At 59.6% G+C, this 17,759-nt stretch overlaps 1 protein-coding gene across 2 annotated transcripts in view; it reads right to left on the reverse strand.

The window, feature by feature from the left end:
* HS6ST1 (heparan sulfate 6-O-sulfotransferase 1) overlaps nucleotides 1–17,759 on the reverse strand; it is a 36,340-nt gene that overhangs the window by 11,934 nt on the left and 6,647 nt on the right. The window contains exon 1 of one of the 2 annotated variants that reach the window (XM_054699613.1): nucleotides 6,697–9,457. The exons of the other annotated variant lie outside the window; for it this stretch is intronic. Coding sequence (XP_054555588.1) covers nucleotides 6,697–7,094 — 398 coding nt within the window. The 5' untranslated portion in view covers nucleotides 7,095–9,457. Of the gene's footprint in view, nucleotides 1–6,696; nucleotides 9,458–17,759 lie in introns of those variants that run through there. 2 annotated transcript variants of the gene reach the window in all.

Raw genomic sequence — 17,759 nt, forward strand, 5'->3', positions numbered from 1 at the left:
TCCCCTCTCCCCACCACGGTGCTGCCCCTCAGGGCCCCCAGGGCAGCCAGAGCCCGCAGCCGACAGCCCTTGGAAGAACACCAGCATGCACATGCGCGCTCTGGGTGGGCAAAGGCTGACCCTGCACAGCATCTTGGGAGGTCTGGGCCACCATCCCAGCTGGAGACGTGGGGAGGCAGAGACAGGTCCAAGACCACCTGGATCCCCAAGGGGGAGGCTGTGCTCCTTGCCTCGCTGCTGCCAGCAAGGTGGAGGGGGGGGGCGCCTGGGCTCACAGTGAGCTGAAGGAATTCTCAGACAATGGGAAGACAGTCCAGTCACAGGTGGCGACAGGCGCACGGGCTCGCAGGTGACTCCAGGGGCTCAGTACGCACCATGCAAGTCCCTGTGGAGGAAGCAGTCCAGGATGTTCTGTAGCCAGCTGTGGCTGTGTGACTAGCTCTGCCATCAAGATGTCCTCGGAGACACTGTCTTCATTCTGTCCACCTGCTGGCTGGGATGGGCATGGAAGGTCTGAGCTCCAGCACTCATTCTGGACCACGAAGTCCTGCTTTCTGGGGTGAAAGCTGACAGCCTGGGGCCCAGGAACGGCCTGTGGCTACACCAGCAGCCTGGCCTGCCTATGCTGGGCTCCTTCTGAAGAGTGTGGTCTTTCATAATTTTTTCTTTTAAGATTTATTTATTTATTTATACGAGCACTGGGTACAGTCAGAAGTGCGGGAAGGTGAGAAGATTCACCAGAGACAGAGCAGGGAGCAGAACAGGCAGACTGACGAAATACCCTGCTGAGGGGAGCAGCGGACAGCAGGAGAGGTCTGCGCGCCATGTGGGACCCTCGCCCGGTGGCCGGGGATAGAACCGGTGCTGCAGAGGTTGTGGGCAGCTTCACAACCCAGCACTCAACCGCTGCGCCACCAGGGAGGCCCAAGAGCTTGGCCTTTCAAAGAGACCCATTTTGGGTGCTGGAACGAATCCATCTGGCTCAGGGTTAAAGCGCTCAGGACCTGGGTGTGTCAGGGGTGAGCTCCAGGGACGGGCCTGCCAGGCCTAGGTTGGGACTTGGGTGCCAGGGGCTCTGTAATATCCCAATGAATTTACTAAACCCTCCAAGCTTTTCTCTGGTCATGCCGTGTACGTCCTGCAGACACATGTTATATGCCAAGCGCCCTGTAGAAAGGATGTATTTCCATTTGCAGATAAGGAAACTGAAGCCCAGATAGGTTAAAAGGCAAACGTGGCCACAGAGCTGGCCGGCGGCGGTGCTGGAGCCCCGTCCCCCCTGCACCCAGGCTGTTATCTGAGGAGGTTCACCTGCTGAACACCTACCAAGCACAGCCCGGACAGCGGCGTTTTAGACCGAGCTACAGACACAGGTCACAGCACCTGTCCTGGGGCGCACTGGGTTGGGAGGAGCCAGAGCGCTGTGCGCAAGAGCACACCCCCCAGGCCTGCAGCAGGAGGCGCGGACCCTGAGCTCAGATGCGTTGTTTGTCCTGACACGGGGCCCCGGGAGTCCAGCGTGCCGCTGGGGCAGAGCCGAGGTCCTGGCCTTTGGCCAGCCCAGAAGGACAGAAGGGCTCTTCTCTGGCGCCGCCTCCCTGACCCTCCCAGACAGCAGAAGGCACAGAGCTAGGGCGGGTCCTGACACACTCCTGACTCCTGCTGGAGAGCTGGGGGACAGAGACCCCGAGGCAGCGGCAAGGGAGCGTGCCAGAGCCTCACGGGGCCTGTGTGTTCCCACGAAGGCAAGGTGGGGAGACCCCACCTGGTGCCTCAGTGGCTGTGGTTCACCCTTCCCCACCCTGCCACACAGTTCGGTTTACAGGGAGAAGCCAGTGTCCCCCAGGAGCTCCCCCTGCCCCTAACACAAGCCTGAGACCTTCCCACTTCCAAGGTCTGAGGCTGTGCAGGGTTTACAGAGAAGTGGTGGTCTGGCCCCAGCATGCAGTGCACCCCGTGCACCGGAGGGTTGGTTTGCATAGGCCCTCACTGATGGGAGAAGCCAGCAGAACAGAGAGACATGTAAGCTGAGCTCCGACATAGGGGTGCCAGCAGGCCCATAGGGGGAGGATGTGTGCGGGGGGGGGGGGGGGGGGTTGTCTGACCAAGGACCTTGGGACAGGGCATTCCAGCAACTCCCAACAGCAGGAGGCCCCTCCCCAGGCCTCCCCTACCCGCACACCTCCTGCTGGGTAAATCTTGCCTCTGGTTTCAAATGCTGTCTTCCTGGCCATACAGGCAGCCCGGGGTGCTCATCTGCTGGTGTAGGCTCAGGCTTGGCCCTTTCTCACAGAAGAGGTGGTGCTGGGAGCCCCCAAAGAGCTGCCCAGTAAGTAGGTGGAGAATGCAGAGGCGGGGGTGCACACGCAGGTGCTCTCACGGAGGGGTGGGTACAGTGTCCAACTGCCAGCGCCCCCACCTGCAGAAAATCACTGGCTCCTCTGAGTCTCAGTTTCTCCCTCCCGTAGCTCCTAGGCTCCTGCCAGGGTTTGGGGAGAGAGCTCACAGCACAGAAACCCACGCAGGCGAGGTCGGCACAGCCTGGCAGCCAGGAGAGGCTGGGCAGGGGCAGGTACAGGGCGAGCCTGGCTTCCCCGCCGTGCCTCCAGGCTCACCACCTGCCCGGGCTCCTTCCCCTTCTCCCGCCTCAGGAGCGCCAGCTGAGCAGCCCTGTAGCCCCTCTTGCAGCATCTGAAGGGGAAGAAACGTGGGCTTGAAGGTCCCAGATAATCAAGGGCATGAAGGCCAATGCCAAAGTGGATCGGGGCCAGGCGGGGCTGTGTGGAGGTGAGCCAAGGCTTCGGGGCGGGCCCCACACTGCTGGAGCGCATCCAAGTGCAGGGGTCCGTGAAGAGAGGAGAGGAAGCTGTGGTTTCAATGAGGAAAGGACATTGTTTTAAAGCAGTGGGAAAAATGAAATTTCCATCCTTGTTTCAAAATTCCAAGTTGTTGAAAAAATATCAAGAAAAACAAGCCTTACGAGTTGCGGTTTAAGAAATACCTTAACAATCCCCTTCCTGCTCCCTTGGCAGCACCCGCACTTCTGTGGTGGGTGAAACCTTCCTCACTTTACCAACCAAGCTGGCAAGCACCAGAAGACAGAGAACAGCAACTGAGACGCCGTGGCCTGGAGACCCTGGCAGACAGACGCTGAGGCTGTGCGCCTGCTTAGCTGAGGAGGCCGGGGGACCCCAGCTGGGTGGGCCCCCCAGGGGCCTGCAGCCCTCCTCTCCCCTACAAGTGACTGGGGAGGGGGCTCCATGTCTGGGGGAAGTTGCAGCTTTCTCTCCCAGCCTCCCTGGCCTTGAAGGCTCGCTGGATTCTCACAAGGCACTCTGCAGACTCCCCACCAGGCCAGCATGCGCCAGGTCACGAGCCAGGCTGGGGTGCCGTGAGGGGCAGATGTGGCTACAGACGGGTTCTTCTTACTGGGCCCTGGACTAGTGCCGGCTGCTCCCAATTCTTGGCCCCTGCAAGAGCACCTCACGGACAGGAACTGGGTCAGGGTGCTCTGCCCATGAAGGTGCGGGTGGCCTCCTTCCTTGGAGATGCAAGTCCAGCCGCATGCAGAGACAGACCACCATGTATGGAGAGGGTGCACGAACCCCACAGCAGGGGGCACTGGGAAGCCATTTTGCACTGACACTGAGCAAAGCTGGAGCTAGGTGCTGAGGGGCTGTTATGCCAAGACCTCCTAGGAAATGCCCCTTAAAGCTACTAGGAGTTCTGCAAGCCTGCCCAAGGTCAGAGTCTGGGAAGACATATGGCAAAGACCTTGGGTGAGGGAAGCCAGTGAGGTCAGGTAGGTCTCTGCAGAGATGTCCTCTCTAGTGAGGGAAGGACTGGTTTCCTGGAAGCCTGCCCGCTATTCCCAAACCCACCATGGCCAGGCCAGCTCCAGCCCTGGACTCTTGACAGAGTCCCAGAAGTACCACTATGGGGCGTCTTGGGAGAGCAGCAGGGGGTATGATCCACCTTCTTATGCCCCTCCCCTCCCCTCAACTCTACCACACGCTGCTGCCAGCTCTCTGGCAGTGCACAGCAGGTCTCTAGGGCCCACAGGGCCGCTCACCGGGCAGGAAGGCTCTGTTCATTTCCACGCCCACCTGCCTGGGACTTCCTGGCTCCCAACACCAGCAGATGAGTCTTCACTTCCATCTGAATGCACTCACACCTTGGGGTAAAGGGGTGGTGAGCGTGCCACCCTGGACCTACCCTGGGTGGGGCTGCGTGCCAGCTGACTCCGCCTGACCTGCCTCCAGAAGCTGGGGATCTCGTCATCAGCGTTGCATCCTGGCCAAATGCTCTCGGGCTCACTCTGCCTAGGCCCTGGCTGAGGATATTACCAGGGATCTGAATTGTTCCTTGTTTATGACCTCGGAATCTGCAGACTTGACATGGCCGTCGGGGCCCATGGAGGGACTCGGAGGCCTGTGGGTGAGGAAACTGGCAGCGACGTGCCTGAGCAGACTGTGCAGCACACGTGCCGGCTCAACCTGCTCCTGAATTTCGCTAGACATGCCAGCCCCTGGGTCTCGGTCTCCGTGCCAGGGACACGCAGCCAGGCCTGAGGGCAGAGGACTGTGGAGCACACCTGTCAGGGCAGAGCAGCTCGGGGTACAACTCGAGCTCGGGTGTCACAGCATGACGTATCTCTGCCGGGGCCTCCCTGGCAAGCCGAACTCTGCAATGACACCAGAGCACCCTTGCGCGCTCCATCAGCAAGAGCCCACATCAAAGTTTATGTCAAACTGGATGCCAATTCTGGAAAAGACTAAATACAGAGGCAAGACAAGCACAGCATGTGCCAAATGCAAAGGGGCTCGTCTCAGGGGCAACTTTTCCTTCTGCTTTGCTGTATTTTTTTTTCCCCCTCCCAATTTTATATAACCAAGCATGCATTACACAACAAACAAACTGATTAAGTCTTTTATGTCCCTGATCTATCTCATCTTACAAGAGGTGGTAAGTCACAGGCTACAGGCTCTCCCCCCTCCCCTGAGCCCGGCTTACAGACGTCCCCACAGCCACGAGAACCCAGTTATCATGTCGCTGGCTCCAAGCCCCACCCACCCCTCCCCCCTGCAGCTCAGGCGAGTCCTGATTACTTACCACATGGGCCAATGGAGTTTCTGAACAAAACCCCACAGGAATCCCATCCTGTGTTGCACAAGTGTCTGCACAAGTACAGAGCAGGCCGGGGAAGGCAGCCTCATGTGCACTTTAACATAGATTATTTTGCCCAGAGAAATTCAGAGCCTCCGCAGCGCACTCCAGACACTAACATTGATGTTCCACTTCTTCATCCCGAGGGCCCTGCCGCCCTAGCTCAGCTCTACTGAGGGAGAACCACTTCCTGCGGGCGTGCGGGAGACCCGCCACCTCACCCTTGGACTGGGGGCTGGGTAAGATGAACCTTTCCAGAACCAGAAGACCCCAGCACCGCTATCAAGTTCTGTGGTTGGGAAGCAGGAGAAGGGATGCTGGGGCTTGGTCTAGGGAGTGGGGCACAGCAGCCAGTCACGACTCACTTCACCCCACAAACCCTCATGGTGGGGATGACTCTCAGAGCACTCCATGGAGGGGAAACTGAAGCTCAGGGTAGGTGGCCAAAGTCTCCCAGGTATCAAGGGAGTCTGCACCTAATGCATGTCTGCCCTGGGGAGGAGCAGGCACGGGCGCCCCGAGAACTGGCAGGGGCACCAGGATCCGGGTCTTAACTTGTCAAGAAAGAACCCTGCCACTTAGCAGGTGTGTGGCCAGACAAGAGCCCCGAGGAACGTCTCCAGCCTCTGTCTCCTCACTGCATGAAACAGACAGCGCGGCACCCCACACAGGGGCAACCCAGCCCGGGGACCCCGGCCCAGACTTGAGGGAGGGAGAGGCAGGCCACTGCAGAAGGCAACGGTCAGACTGAATTCAAGCACGCTCGCGCCAGTCGGGGTCGGGGCGACGGGAGAAGATGCAAGAGACAGAAACAGAAAAGTCATGTCAAAAATGAAAGCCACAAATACCCCTACAGCCTTAAAGAAATCAAAGCAGTGATTCAAGATTTTCCTACAAATATTTAAATACTGAGGAATGCCTGCAGCTGAATTTCAAACAGTTCTGCCAAAAAGCAAAAAAGAACAAACAAAAGACCAAGGGAAAAAAAACAAACCCAAACCAAACTAAAAAGCAAGCGCTTAAGTGTATAAACCTGTGCACACATAAGCGTAAGCCCATGTACGTGTACAGATGTGCACGGAGAAGCAGAGCGCGAGAGGACACAGATGTGCAGGCACGCGTGCCAAAGTGGCAAACACTGACACAGTCCGCGTGTCCGGGTGGAAGGACCGAGGCTTCTTACTATACTAACTCTTCTACAGCTTTGACATTTTATAGAAATAAAAAGTATTGGGGTGGACAGAATTTCAAGCTGTTTCTACCAAATTTTCAAAGTGATTATCCAACTTTGTGCAAACTCTCCTGAGTAACACTAAAGATGTAAAAACAGTGCCCCACTTAATTTTTGTAAGGCCAACATCACTCTAACACCACCAGACACACACATGAAAATAAAGGAAAATGACTGCCCTCCTCAGTAAGCATGGGGATTAGGAAAAAAAAAAAATCCAAGCAAAAATCTCATCAAGTCAAACCCATGAGCACATATGACAGACAGATGGACCGGAAGCGCTTGCAAAAATGAAGTACCTGTTGACGATAAAAACCAGCAGAGTGGAGGAGCAGAAAATTCCCTCAGCCTGATGAAGGATCCAGAATAACTGAGACCCCACATGGTCCTCCCAGGGAAGAAGAACGCGCCTGAGGAAGGGTGGGCAGACACGAGCCCTCTCCTGCCGCGACTCTCCAGTGCCTGGGCTCTCAGCTAGGGCAGTGAAATGCCGAGCAGCAGCCTGTGTCCACCCATTTCTGCTGAGCCCCTGCGTGCTGGTATGGGCTGGAGGCCTTACCCTTGGGACTCCAGCCTTGAGAGAGGCTACTTCCCACATCCATTGCGCTTGGCCTGGGTCCCAGAGCACCTGACAGGGGTCTATGTTGCTATCAGAGCACTGGGGTCTGAGGGGCCTCCCCCTGGGGTAGCCAGCCATCGGAGGAAAGCAGAAGCAGTGGCCTCATCCGCAGGCATCCGTGCTGTGCAGAGCCTCCTGGGGGCCAGGCCTCTGGCAGGAAAGGCCCCAAGCACCAGGTGAGCTCAGCAGGTGCGTAAGCCCAAGTGCCTGCTTCTGAATGAGCTCAGCAACACGGGCTGGCGTCAGGTCCCCAGGGAGCGCCCCTGGCTGCCCCACCCAGGGCCTCCAGAGGCTTGTGCCTGACCTGGAGAAGGGCAGGCCAAGAAAGCATACACAAAGGCGGATGGGCCTCTCCTAGTCTCAGGTTTCCTCACTGCCTACAGCTGGCCCTTCTCCGTCCTTGGGAATTGTAGGTGTGCTGCGGAAACAGGAGGCAGTGAAGTGGGATCCTGAGGGCGGTCTCCAGACAGACCTGCAGGAGAACAATTCCTGCCAGGATGTGTGCAAACCGCCCTGCAGGGAGCCCTGAGAACAAAGGGCCCAGGGCCGTGAGGCCTGCTCTGTTTCCATCAACTGTAGCCAGAGGTCTGCAGGCATTTCCGCCTGAGCACATACAGCTCCCAGTAAGTGACCTTGACCCTCCAGGTCCTCCCTTTCCTACCATCAAAGACCTTACCACTTAGGGTGCTCTGGATGCACTCTCCTCTTCCCGTGGCCCACCTGGATGAGGCCTTCCCAACTCCTTGAATCCAGATGGTTGTGCAGGGGAGGGTCTGGCCCAGGACAAGGGCCTTGTGTGCGGGCAGAAGAGTGTGTTTGTCTGGGGATGGAGGGAGCCTGCCGGTGGGTGGGGCGGTGGTACTGGGTAGCAAGGACAGCAGTGGACTGGGCAGGAGGAGAGTGGGATGGGGCTGAGCTAGCCACAGGCCTCCACTGTCGTAGGGACCAGCTAGGGTGGGGTGGGGGCAAGAGAGAGGGACTATGCCGAGGTACCTGGTGTCCTTCCAAGGAGTCCAAGGCCGGCAGGACACTGGCTCAGACAGACTCCTATGGTTGGAGGTGCCAGGCCACTGCATACTCCCTCAGCCCCAAACAGGGCTCCCCATTCCAGCCTGGACACAGAACCATCAGGGGTTCCTGGTACTGTGGGGCAGTGTGCTCTGCACACTGGAGCTCTGGGACCTGCTTCCCAGGCCCTGGAGGTGGGTCTGGGCCTAGAACCCTATCTTTGGGGGAAGGCTGACGGTCTAATGGAGCCCCTGCACAGCGTGGGGAGATGCCTCCATGAATGGATGGTGGCAGCAGGGGTCCACGGTTCTCTAACGGTACTTTGAAAAGGCTGTCTTGCAGGGGATGGGCTGGCCATTGGGGGCCGGGGTGGGAGGGGGCAGGGAGCAGTATGAGGAAATTAGCATGGCCCAGATTTGGGGTGCCCCTCCACGGCTGTAAGGCAGGGCATATGGTGCAAGGGGGAAGGGCCAATGACTCCCTGGGCACATGGTGGGGGTGCAAGGGCAGGTAGGGTGCTGTCAGCTAATGGGCTCTAGATGGAAAGGACAGCTTGACTCACACAGAAGGGTGTCTTAGGCGGTGGAGATTCTGAAGGGCTTGTGAGGGAGGTGCCCTCTGCCTGGCCACATCAATGCCCCTGGGTTCCTGCTCTGTGATGGAGAACAAGCCTTCCCTCTGGTGACAGCAGACTGGAGCCCCAGGGGTCTCCCTCTCTGGCTCACAGACAGGGTGTAAACTAGTGGGTGCAGGTCTCTGGGGCAGCAGGGTGGAAATATGGGCCTAAGATGAGGACACTATGGGGCCCTGACTCCAGAGTGTCGGACACTCAGGGAGTCCACAGGCCAGACGAAGGGGCTGTAGGACAGTCACGTGCCCTGGTGGTGGACCCCTTACCACTCCGGTCACAGACTGCCATCCAAGGAGACACATCTGTCTCCCACACTTCGGGGTTGGGGGTTCTATGAACAGTCCCCTACCCCCATTGGCTAACTCCTTCTATCCACGTGGCTGAACCTGCCCACCGTGGCCTGGGCCCTGACAGCATTTCTGAGGGGTCCTGGGGTCCTGTGAGTTATCTGCAGACACGTCTCCTTTTTACGACCGAAGTCACAGGTACCTATTCAGCCTGCATCACCCCTCAAGAAGCCAGGACTGACAGAGCAAGGGGGAACCCCCATTGATGCCACTGGCCATGGTCTATAATGCTCTCATGTGCTGGGCCCCCAGGGGAGTGGGCTCCTGGGGGCCCAGCAAAACCACCTGGGGGCTTGTCCAGACTCATGGTCCAGGGTCCTCTGTGTGACTGCAGGACCCTCAGCTCTGCATGGTCTGTGGGTTTCTATCTCCGCGGGTCCCAGCAGGGCTGTGCTCCTGTTCAGCACCCTCCACCAGTGGGGTGTCCTTCCTGAGGGCCGAGCTCTGCTGTGCATGTTGTGGCGCCCCCCCCCAACCAGCTCCCCCCCCCGCCCGCATATCCCACCTCCCAGTGCTGTTTCCCGGAACCACCTACTCTTTCCCCTCGGACCCCCCACCCTGGCTCACCTGAGGCATCACCACATCAGCCAACACTGCTTTTCCTCCTAGCCGGTCTCCCTCTAGCTGGCCAGGCCAGCCCAAGGCCCGGGCGGAGGGAGGACTCAGAGAACAGGCCGCTATGGCTTTGAGGCTTGGAACACAGCTGCGTGACATCCGCTCCATAAAGCCCAAAGTAAAGGCGGTCAGTGGTGGTAACCACCGTGGCCCTCACCCAGCCAGGGGAATTTCCTGGCACAGAGCTGGGGAGGTCAGCAGGGCAGGTTCCGGACTTCCCAGAAACCACAGTTCCTCCTCTCCCGGGGGGAGGGGGTTTTCCAGGTTGGAGGAGGAGCAGCAGCAGCAGCAAAATGTGGGCCCAAGGAATGGGGACTGATCTCCCTGCTCACTGAGGCCACAGCCTGAGGTATGTGCAGCCTGGGTGGTGAAGCGGGGTGGGCCTGTGTGGGGATGGCACTGCGACATGGGGTCTCAGAAGCGCCCTGAAGCCTGCTGCAGGCCTCTTCTAGGCCTTGCTGGTGCTGCATGGGCTCTGGGGCGAGAGGGGAGGGGTCTATGCGGAGCCCGGGTCCCACTGCTTGGCAAGTCAGGCAAGTCCCAGGGGGCGCGGAAGCAAGACCACAGACACACTCGCACCACTCCTAAAGCGGAGTGGAAGTCATGACCCAGCCGCATCTGGAGGTTGGGCCAATGCACCGTGCCTCTCCTCCCACAGGCCGCCATGGCCCTTCCTGCTGCTCCCCCTGCTGGGTGGGGACCCCTCTGAGGAGTGGGTAAGAAGGCAGAGGCACTGGCACTGCCCCCAACTTTACCCGACCCGGGTGGGAGTCAGGAAATGCGGGTGTGTGAAGGCCTCAGGGACACAGGCCAGGCCACTAGCACCCATGCAGTGCAGCGCCTCATGCCTGGGACAGGCACACCGAGTCCCTCCAAGCCCCGTGCAGGGGCTACAGCCCCAACTCCCGGAGCCACAAGAGCTCACCACACATTCCCGCCCCCTCTAGCCTGCCGGGACGGCAGACGGGCAGACAGGACGTGAGGGTGGCCCTGCACACGAACCCACGCGCGTGCAGCCTCAGGCTGCCTGTGGGGGGAGGCGAGGGGCACACCCAAGCACAGACACAGCTGTTTCCAGGCTGCCCATGTGCTGGATTAATCTCAGAGGCTGGAGGGACAGGGAGGTGGCCCAGGAGCATGTTAAACGAGTAAGGCTCTGTGGTCATGGCAGAGCTGGCCTCGGACCAGGGTTCTGCTGGGGCAGGCCAAAGCTGGACAGACATGCTGGAATTCCAGGGGTGGCCCCAAGTGGGGGTCCACCTCCGACCACCGCTGGGCCACACTCACCATGAAGAGCAGAGTCTGAACCCGGCCTTGCCAGATGCCAGTCCCCAAGTCTGAGCCCTCATGGTAGCACCTCCCACCCAGCGCGTGGAGAGACTGGACCCTGGTACATTTCTGGCGGGAACATAAGACGGTGGTGTGGAAAGGTTTGTGGTTCCTGGAAATTCAGACTTGCAATTGCCATATAATCCAGGGATTCTACTTTTACTCAACATTTTTAGGGAGAGGGGAACTTGAAGCAACTGAGTTACTTTTCTTAGCTTCCTACCCCTTCCCACCCCCAGATTATCAGCTCCCCCTCCTCAGCCAGGAATTCCACTTTCAGACAAATGTCCTCAAGGGCCAGAAGCAGGGACCTGAACGGGAAGGTCTGCGCCCCGGCACGCGGCAGCCCCATTCACAGCCACAGCAGAAGCAACCCCAGGGCGCCTGGGAGGTGAGCAGAGAGGCATGCTCGGTCCACCCACCCACTCGAGCGCAAACAGCCCGTCCCAGGAGGACAGGCGCAGGAGGTACGGGAGTCGGGTCGGGACTGAATCAGAAAGTGGAGGGGCAGTCACTGCCTCCCTGGCCACTCTCAGCTGTGGGGGGACTTCTGGAGGCAGACGGCGCTACAATGATGTGAACACACAACGCAGTGAGCAACGCGCTGACAAGTAGTTGGAACAGTGAATCCTACGTCACGCCTGTATCGCCCCTAGGAGAAGGCTCTCCTCCCATGGAGTGTCTGCGGCCAGCCCCAGACACGGGCGCTCAAGAGCAGGTGCCCAGGAAGGCCGTTCTCTGGGTACAGCCACTACAGGGACGTGCACGACCGTGAGTGCACCCAGTGTGCACCTGTCCCGACCCTGGGTGGCCGGGGCACTTCCTCACTCTCAGGGGGAACGCCAGGACCAAAACGACTACAGACACCAGACTCAGCCTGCGACAAGGTGGAGATGCACCTGGACATGCCCAGGACTCAGGGGCTACCTGGCCAAGAACCCTATTTCTGTTCGGTTGGACAGAGCAGGGGCTCAGCAGGCACTCTCCCCCGCTATGGGGGTAGGGAGCGCACACCACCTTGTTGTCCACAATGGCGACCCCCAACCCTGCCACTGAGGCTTTGGGGCTCAGTGGACAATCGTGCTCTGTGAGGTTAGTCCGCCTTGCTCTTGGTGATGGCTCTTCCAGCGGGAGGGCGGCCTCCGCCCTGCAGGCTCCTCCTAGTACCTTCACACCGCCAGTTAGCACGGCAGTGCGGGCCCAAAGTGGGCTGATAGGGAATGACCAGTTTTGCTTCTGGGGGTCTCGAACCTGGTGTGAAATGAGGATGCATAGAATTAACAGCGGGTGTGTGCCCTCTCCCCCAGGACCCTCTCTGGGGCACCAGCTACCTCAGCAGCTTGCACTTCCCACCCACCCCAGGAGCGTGCGGGAAAACGACACCAGCCCCCCTGCACAGATGAGGAAGCGGAGGCAGCACAGAGGTGAAACACGGGCGCCTGTGCTAGGCTGTCTCCAAAGGTCATGACCTATCCCGCCAGGTCCTCCACAAAGAGCTGGGACCCATAGGTGAGTCACAGCAGCCCATGCCTGGCGGAAGGACCCTGGCTGACGGCGGGACAGAGGGCAACAGCAGGTGGGAGGAGAGAGCAAGCCCACTGCCCCTGCACCACGCCCAGTGCTATGACCCACCATCTGCCAGGCTGAGGGGGGAATGAGCTCTGCAGCACGAGCACCCACACAGCCCCAAGGGCAGAGGGTGGCAGCTCTCCTCGGGACCAGGACCTATTACCCCATCCTTGCTGTAACCAATACCCAGGTTTCTCTTTCCGGGCCCAGGGCAAGGCAGCAGGAGACATCAGGGAAAACGAAACCTGGCTCTGCCACTTTCACTGGGCAAATGGACTCCAGGGCTCCCTCCTTCTGGCACCTTCCGCAAAATGGGGGATTTTTCTAGGGATCTCCAAGCTGACTTTGATATCCAGTTAGTTTTGGCAGAACCACCTCTGGTCTACCTAAAGGGATGACATGGAGCTGGGGTACTGTGCCTGTGGGTGTTTTTAGAGGCTTTAAGCTGCAGCCCCTCCCTCAGGCTGCCCCCTGACCCAGCTGTCTACCTAGCAGCCCTGTCTGTCACTAACCTCTTCAGGTGCACTGGAAACACAGCTGGGGGGAGGACAGCAGAGGGGTGGTCAGGTCACTGGAATGACAGGCTGATGCAACACTGGGTCAGGATCCCGTCTGACGGCCCCCCACATGCCCCCAGGACACTAAGGTCCCTCGGGGCTCAGCGCTCCAATAACCACTCCAGGAGGCCACCACTCATGGCCAGGGTGACGGCAGGCCGGCCTCCCACGGCCCCAGCCTTGAGCCTTCCTTCCAGAGAGAGAGCTGCCATCACGTCGGGGGCGGGGTGGTGGTGGTGGTGGTGGTGAAGGCAGACAGACGGAGCACCCCAGCACACCCACCAATCTGGCCTTCCTAGGATATGAGGGGGACCCCTCTCCTGGGGTGCAGCCACTTGAGGCATCAGGCCTTTCACCCTGAAAGCCTCCGGGGCCACTGATGGCCTCCCTCCGCTCTTGTTTCTGCGGCGAGTGCAAATCTTCCATGAAAACATATTTCCTTCATGTCCCGTGGCCTGTTCTGAGGGGGTGGACGGAAGGGTGGCCCAGCAGAGTGGAAAACTGCTCAGTTCCTCAAATCGTCTAGCGGGAAGGAATTCCAAACGGGAGGAAATGCCCCAAAGTGCCAACCACTTGCAAGGAAAACAGGAATTCTCGTTCCAGCATGTTTCTGAGTCACTGCTAGCTGTGGAGCAGGAGCCACGGGCGAGTGTGCATAGGGGCTGTGTGTGTGGGCGTGTGTACGGGGGTGTACAGGTGTGAGAGGGGGCGGTGTGGGGGTGTGACTGAATGGCTGAGTGCCCTGTGCAGGCAGCGGTGAGCCTGGGGGTCTCCAGCCTCCAGTCTGCGGGGAGGGGAATCCTGCTGTGGGAGGGGCGGGCACCCCTGAGGTGAGCTGGGGTCCAACCCCAGCACCAGGCTGCTGCTGTGAGGCCGCTGAGGATGATCTGTGGCTGGTGCTAACACGATCACATAAAACGAGCATCAAAATGGAAAGGTGGCCGAGCCGTGTGAGGGGTTGGCCACCCCGACTAGTCACCTTTTCTGGGAGGCTGTACACAGCAGGAGGGCAGGGGGCAGGAGCCCACGGGGACCCAGTGGTTGTCAGAGCCCTGGCAGCCTGTCGCATGCAATCCACACACAGAGGGGAGGTGAGCTACCTGTCCTGACCTTGGGGACACGTGGGTGCAGGTACCAGCCGAGGCCCAGCCTGCCAGAGCCTGGGTGCCGCAGACAATGCGTCTGCTCACCGGTGGGGCCATGGCGAGTGTCTCAGGGCTCGGCTGCTCTGGACGGCCTGTTCCCCTGCCAGCCCACATGACTGGAGCCCATGAGCAGCAGAGGATGCCTGCGGGCCTCGCCTCCCCAGACAACGCTTCCATTTGGGTGACAGGGCAAAAGGTTGCTCCCCGCTTCTGGATAAACTCAGGCCTCAAGCCATCCCTATCAGAGCCAGGGAGGCAGCCCAGTGCCCTGTGAGCCCCGTCCGGGACTGCCCACCGGCCCACCCTGAGGGCATAGTGTGGCCACAGTTTGGAGGTTTTGCCAGGGCCTGTTTGCGCAGCTGGCTCTGCTGCTCCCAAGGGCCTCAAAGGCCTAACAAGGGGGGCCGCCAGATCCCAGGCCCAACTCGTCAGCCAGCTACTGAGCTACAGCACATACTGCTGCTATAGAAAGAAAGAACGAAAATAAATATTTAAAAAATAGTTTTCAGGTCCAGCACTAACTTTTCCATGGCCCTGAGCGTCCTCTTGGCTGCATGTGGGGCCAACTGGGCTGGCTCTGGGCAACCCTGCCCCCACCCCGGATGCTGGCTGAGCCCCTGACAGACAGTCCTCAGTAGCTTTCCTGGCCCCACTTCCTCTTTGAGGACCGGTTCCGGAATGACGATGGCCAGGCTGGTGCAGGCAGGGCTGATGGGGCTCAGGAGGCCCAGGTTCAAGTACCAGGTCTCCTGTCTATGCTGATGGCCTGCGGCAAACTGCCTGACCTGAGTCTGCTTCCCCACTTCAGCCTCTCTGAGTAATGCCAACGCCCACAGGCCCCTATAGGCCAGACCCAAGCCTCGGAAAGAGTGACTGGGGGTCCAGAGTACATCCAGACTGAGGCCAAACTAAGACACATGTGAAGGGGTTGGACCTGACCCGATTTCACGTGGAGAAGCCAGCATCCAGCCTGGCTGATGTATCACCGTGGGGACCAAGGCCCCAATACTACCCACACATGGTAGGCTCCCAGTGACCCAAGGAGGTGCTCACTGCAGAGCCCCCTAGGTCCTCGCACCTCCAGGCGGCCTATCAGAGGGGGCCAGCGCCAGGATCCCATCTCAGTGACTCTTTCAAGACACTGTAAAAGGAAAGTGGGTAAACACTTGCTAACCAAGTTAGATTCTCAAGGACCCCACGCGCAACAGCCAGGCCACCTTATCGCAGCAAGTAGTAGCCGCTGGCCCAAGGGGGTCTCCTGCAATGGGCAGCAGCTCTGCCCCTTCCCCACGTCTGCTGCACGAGTGAGGACCATCTAAGTCAGGCACCCCAACTTGGCAACCCTAGCACCACCCTGAGTCACCTCTAGTCCATCCAAGACAGGGACAGTGACCAGGTATGATGGGGCTCAGGCTGGGGGAGGACACAGAAAATGAGGGTGCGCTGGACGAGGGAGAGGGAATAAAGGAACCCAATCAGCCTTGCTGTGCCAAGCGAGGCCACCTCCCTAGCCAAAGTTGGGTCCCCTGGTCTGTAGGGGTGTGCTTGCTGGTTCAAGACCACTAGGACAGAGGAGGGGTGTGGTGAGGGAGCGCCCAAGGCACTTGCTGGGTCCTCTGTGCATCTGATGGGTCAAGCTTGAGGGCTCCACGGGGAGGGAGAGGCTCATGCTACACAACGAGCCGGAAGACACACACCTAGGCTGCCAGGGCCTCCGAGGTGCCCATCCTCTGGGACTCTGCTGGCCTGATGTGCATTTGTGTCCTTGAGTGAGCCCTGCGCGGAGACTGCAGGGTTCCCCTTCTACTCAGGTGCCTGAGGATGGCGTCTGCTTTGGCCTGGGGGAGCCCCTCCTCACCCCATCACCCACCTTGTACCAACTTGATTGAAACCCGAGCATCTTTCACTTGATAAAACGGTGTTTTCTGCTGGCACATTGCCAGCCCCGCTTCCAAGAAAGCAAAGAACAAAGCCGGACTGAGCTTCCTGGCCACCTACGCCAGCAGGTTTTACAGCAGGCCCTGCACTTGAGCAGGACTCAGGCGGTGCACCAACAGGCAAGCCTGCTGTCGGGACCTGCGCAAGCAAAACAAACCACCCAGACCTGCCCGCCCACCCACCCGCCAGAGAGCAGTGGCCTGGGCAAGAGGTAAGGCTGGACAGGCGAGGGGCCGGCTCTCAGGCAGGGCAGGAACTGCGCTCACCCCTTAGTCTACCTACTCCCTGGCTTTGTGCCTGCTTGGGCAGAGCCTCTCCTCACGGGGACAGCCAGACTCCCTGGGAGGTCATCTGCTTTGCCTCCATTCCACCTCAATTTTTTCAAGGAAGCCACACATCGGACCTGATGACTCAGCTGTTTCCGGCAGGGCCCCCAGGAGGTGGGCGGAACCTTCCCAGCGTGCCTGTATGTCCGAGAGGCCCCAGGAAGTCCCTCTGTGACCAGCCACGGTCCCCTCTACCGTGGCAGGCCCTAGCCCCGCCTGCTCCTTGTCACGGGCAGGGTTTAGGAGGAACCCTGGAGCACCACATGCCAGGCCTGCAGGAGCCCCGGGTCTGCCATGTGACACCGGACAACATTATCCAGGCTCTCTGAGCTCCAGCTCCTCACCTGCAGGCCTGGGCCTGACAGCGAGGCCCGGAAGGGGCAGGACGCACCCCTCGGGGAGCGGTGAGGGTGGCCGTCCCATACAACTGGACTTCACTCTCGGACTCTGCCCTCGCCCTTGCGGTGAGGACACCCACGCCCCACTCACCAGCACAGCCTGGTCCCTGGACCCTGGGCAAGGTATGTGGGGTGGCCTCAGGCAGGAGTCAAAGGCACAAGGCCAGAGGACACCACTGGTCCTGTGAGGAAAGCTGAGACTGGCCACCCCACTCTGTGAACTCCTAGGGGCAGGTGAGGAGGCATTGGCAGGCCCGGCCACTGTTGCCTGGTCTGTGAAACCCCCTGTGTGTTCACAGAGCAAAGCACAGGGGAAAAAACAGACGGGTCCAGACAGAACTTGCCGTTAACACCAGCGCTCAACAGTTTAAATATGCAAGTCGGGGACCAACACGGATCAATCTCCACAGTGAGGATGAGTGAAGAAGGTCGAGTTTAGTCTGATGCAGGTTCCCAACAGTATGAAAAGGTACAGAAACACAAGGGCAATGGTGACGGGGAGGGGTCACTGGAGACCTTCCTCTGCGCCCCGTGGGCGGGTGACCACAGCCCAGGCCCAGGCGTGAGGGTCCAGGAAGAGGGCAGAGCCACCGCACCCCAGGTGTCTGGGGTGGCATCGGGAGAGGAGAGCAAGACCTGAGAGCTCAGCCAGGAGGGCCGCTCTGTGCCCAGCTGAAGACAGCTGACACTCCCCCCCTCCTCTCTTCACCACAGAGCTCCTCTTGATTGGGTCCCAAGGGTTCTCACAGGGACAAGTGGGTCAAGCTGCTGCTAACACAGGCCACAGATTCCTGGACAGCCCAGGCTTTCCCAGAAGACCGTGGTTGTAGAATCTCTTGCATCTGTGCTACTGGCGAGAGGGACATGGGTTTCCTGGTGC

The sequence above is a fragment of the Talpa occidentalis genome, unplaced genomic scaffold (genome assembly GCF_014898055.3).
Source record: "Talpa occidentalis isolate TD23 unplaced genomic scaffold, MPIMG_talOcc4v2.1 talOcc4.3, whole genome shotgun sequence".
Lineage (NCBI taxonomy): Eukaryota > Metazoa > Chordata > Mammalia > Eulipotyphla > Talpidae > Talpa > Talpa occidentalis.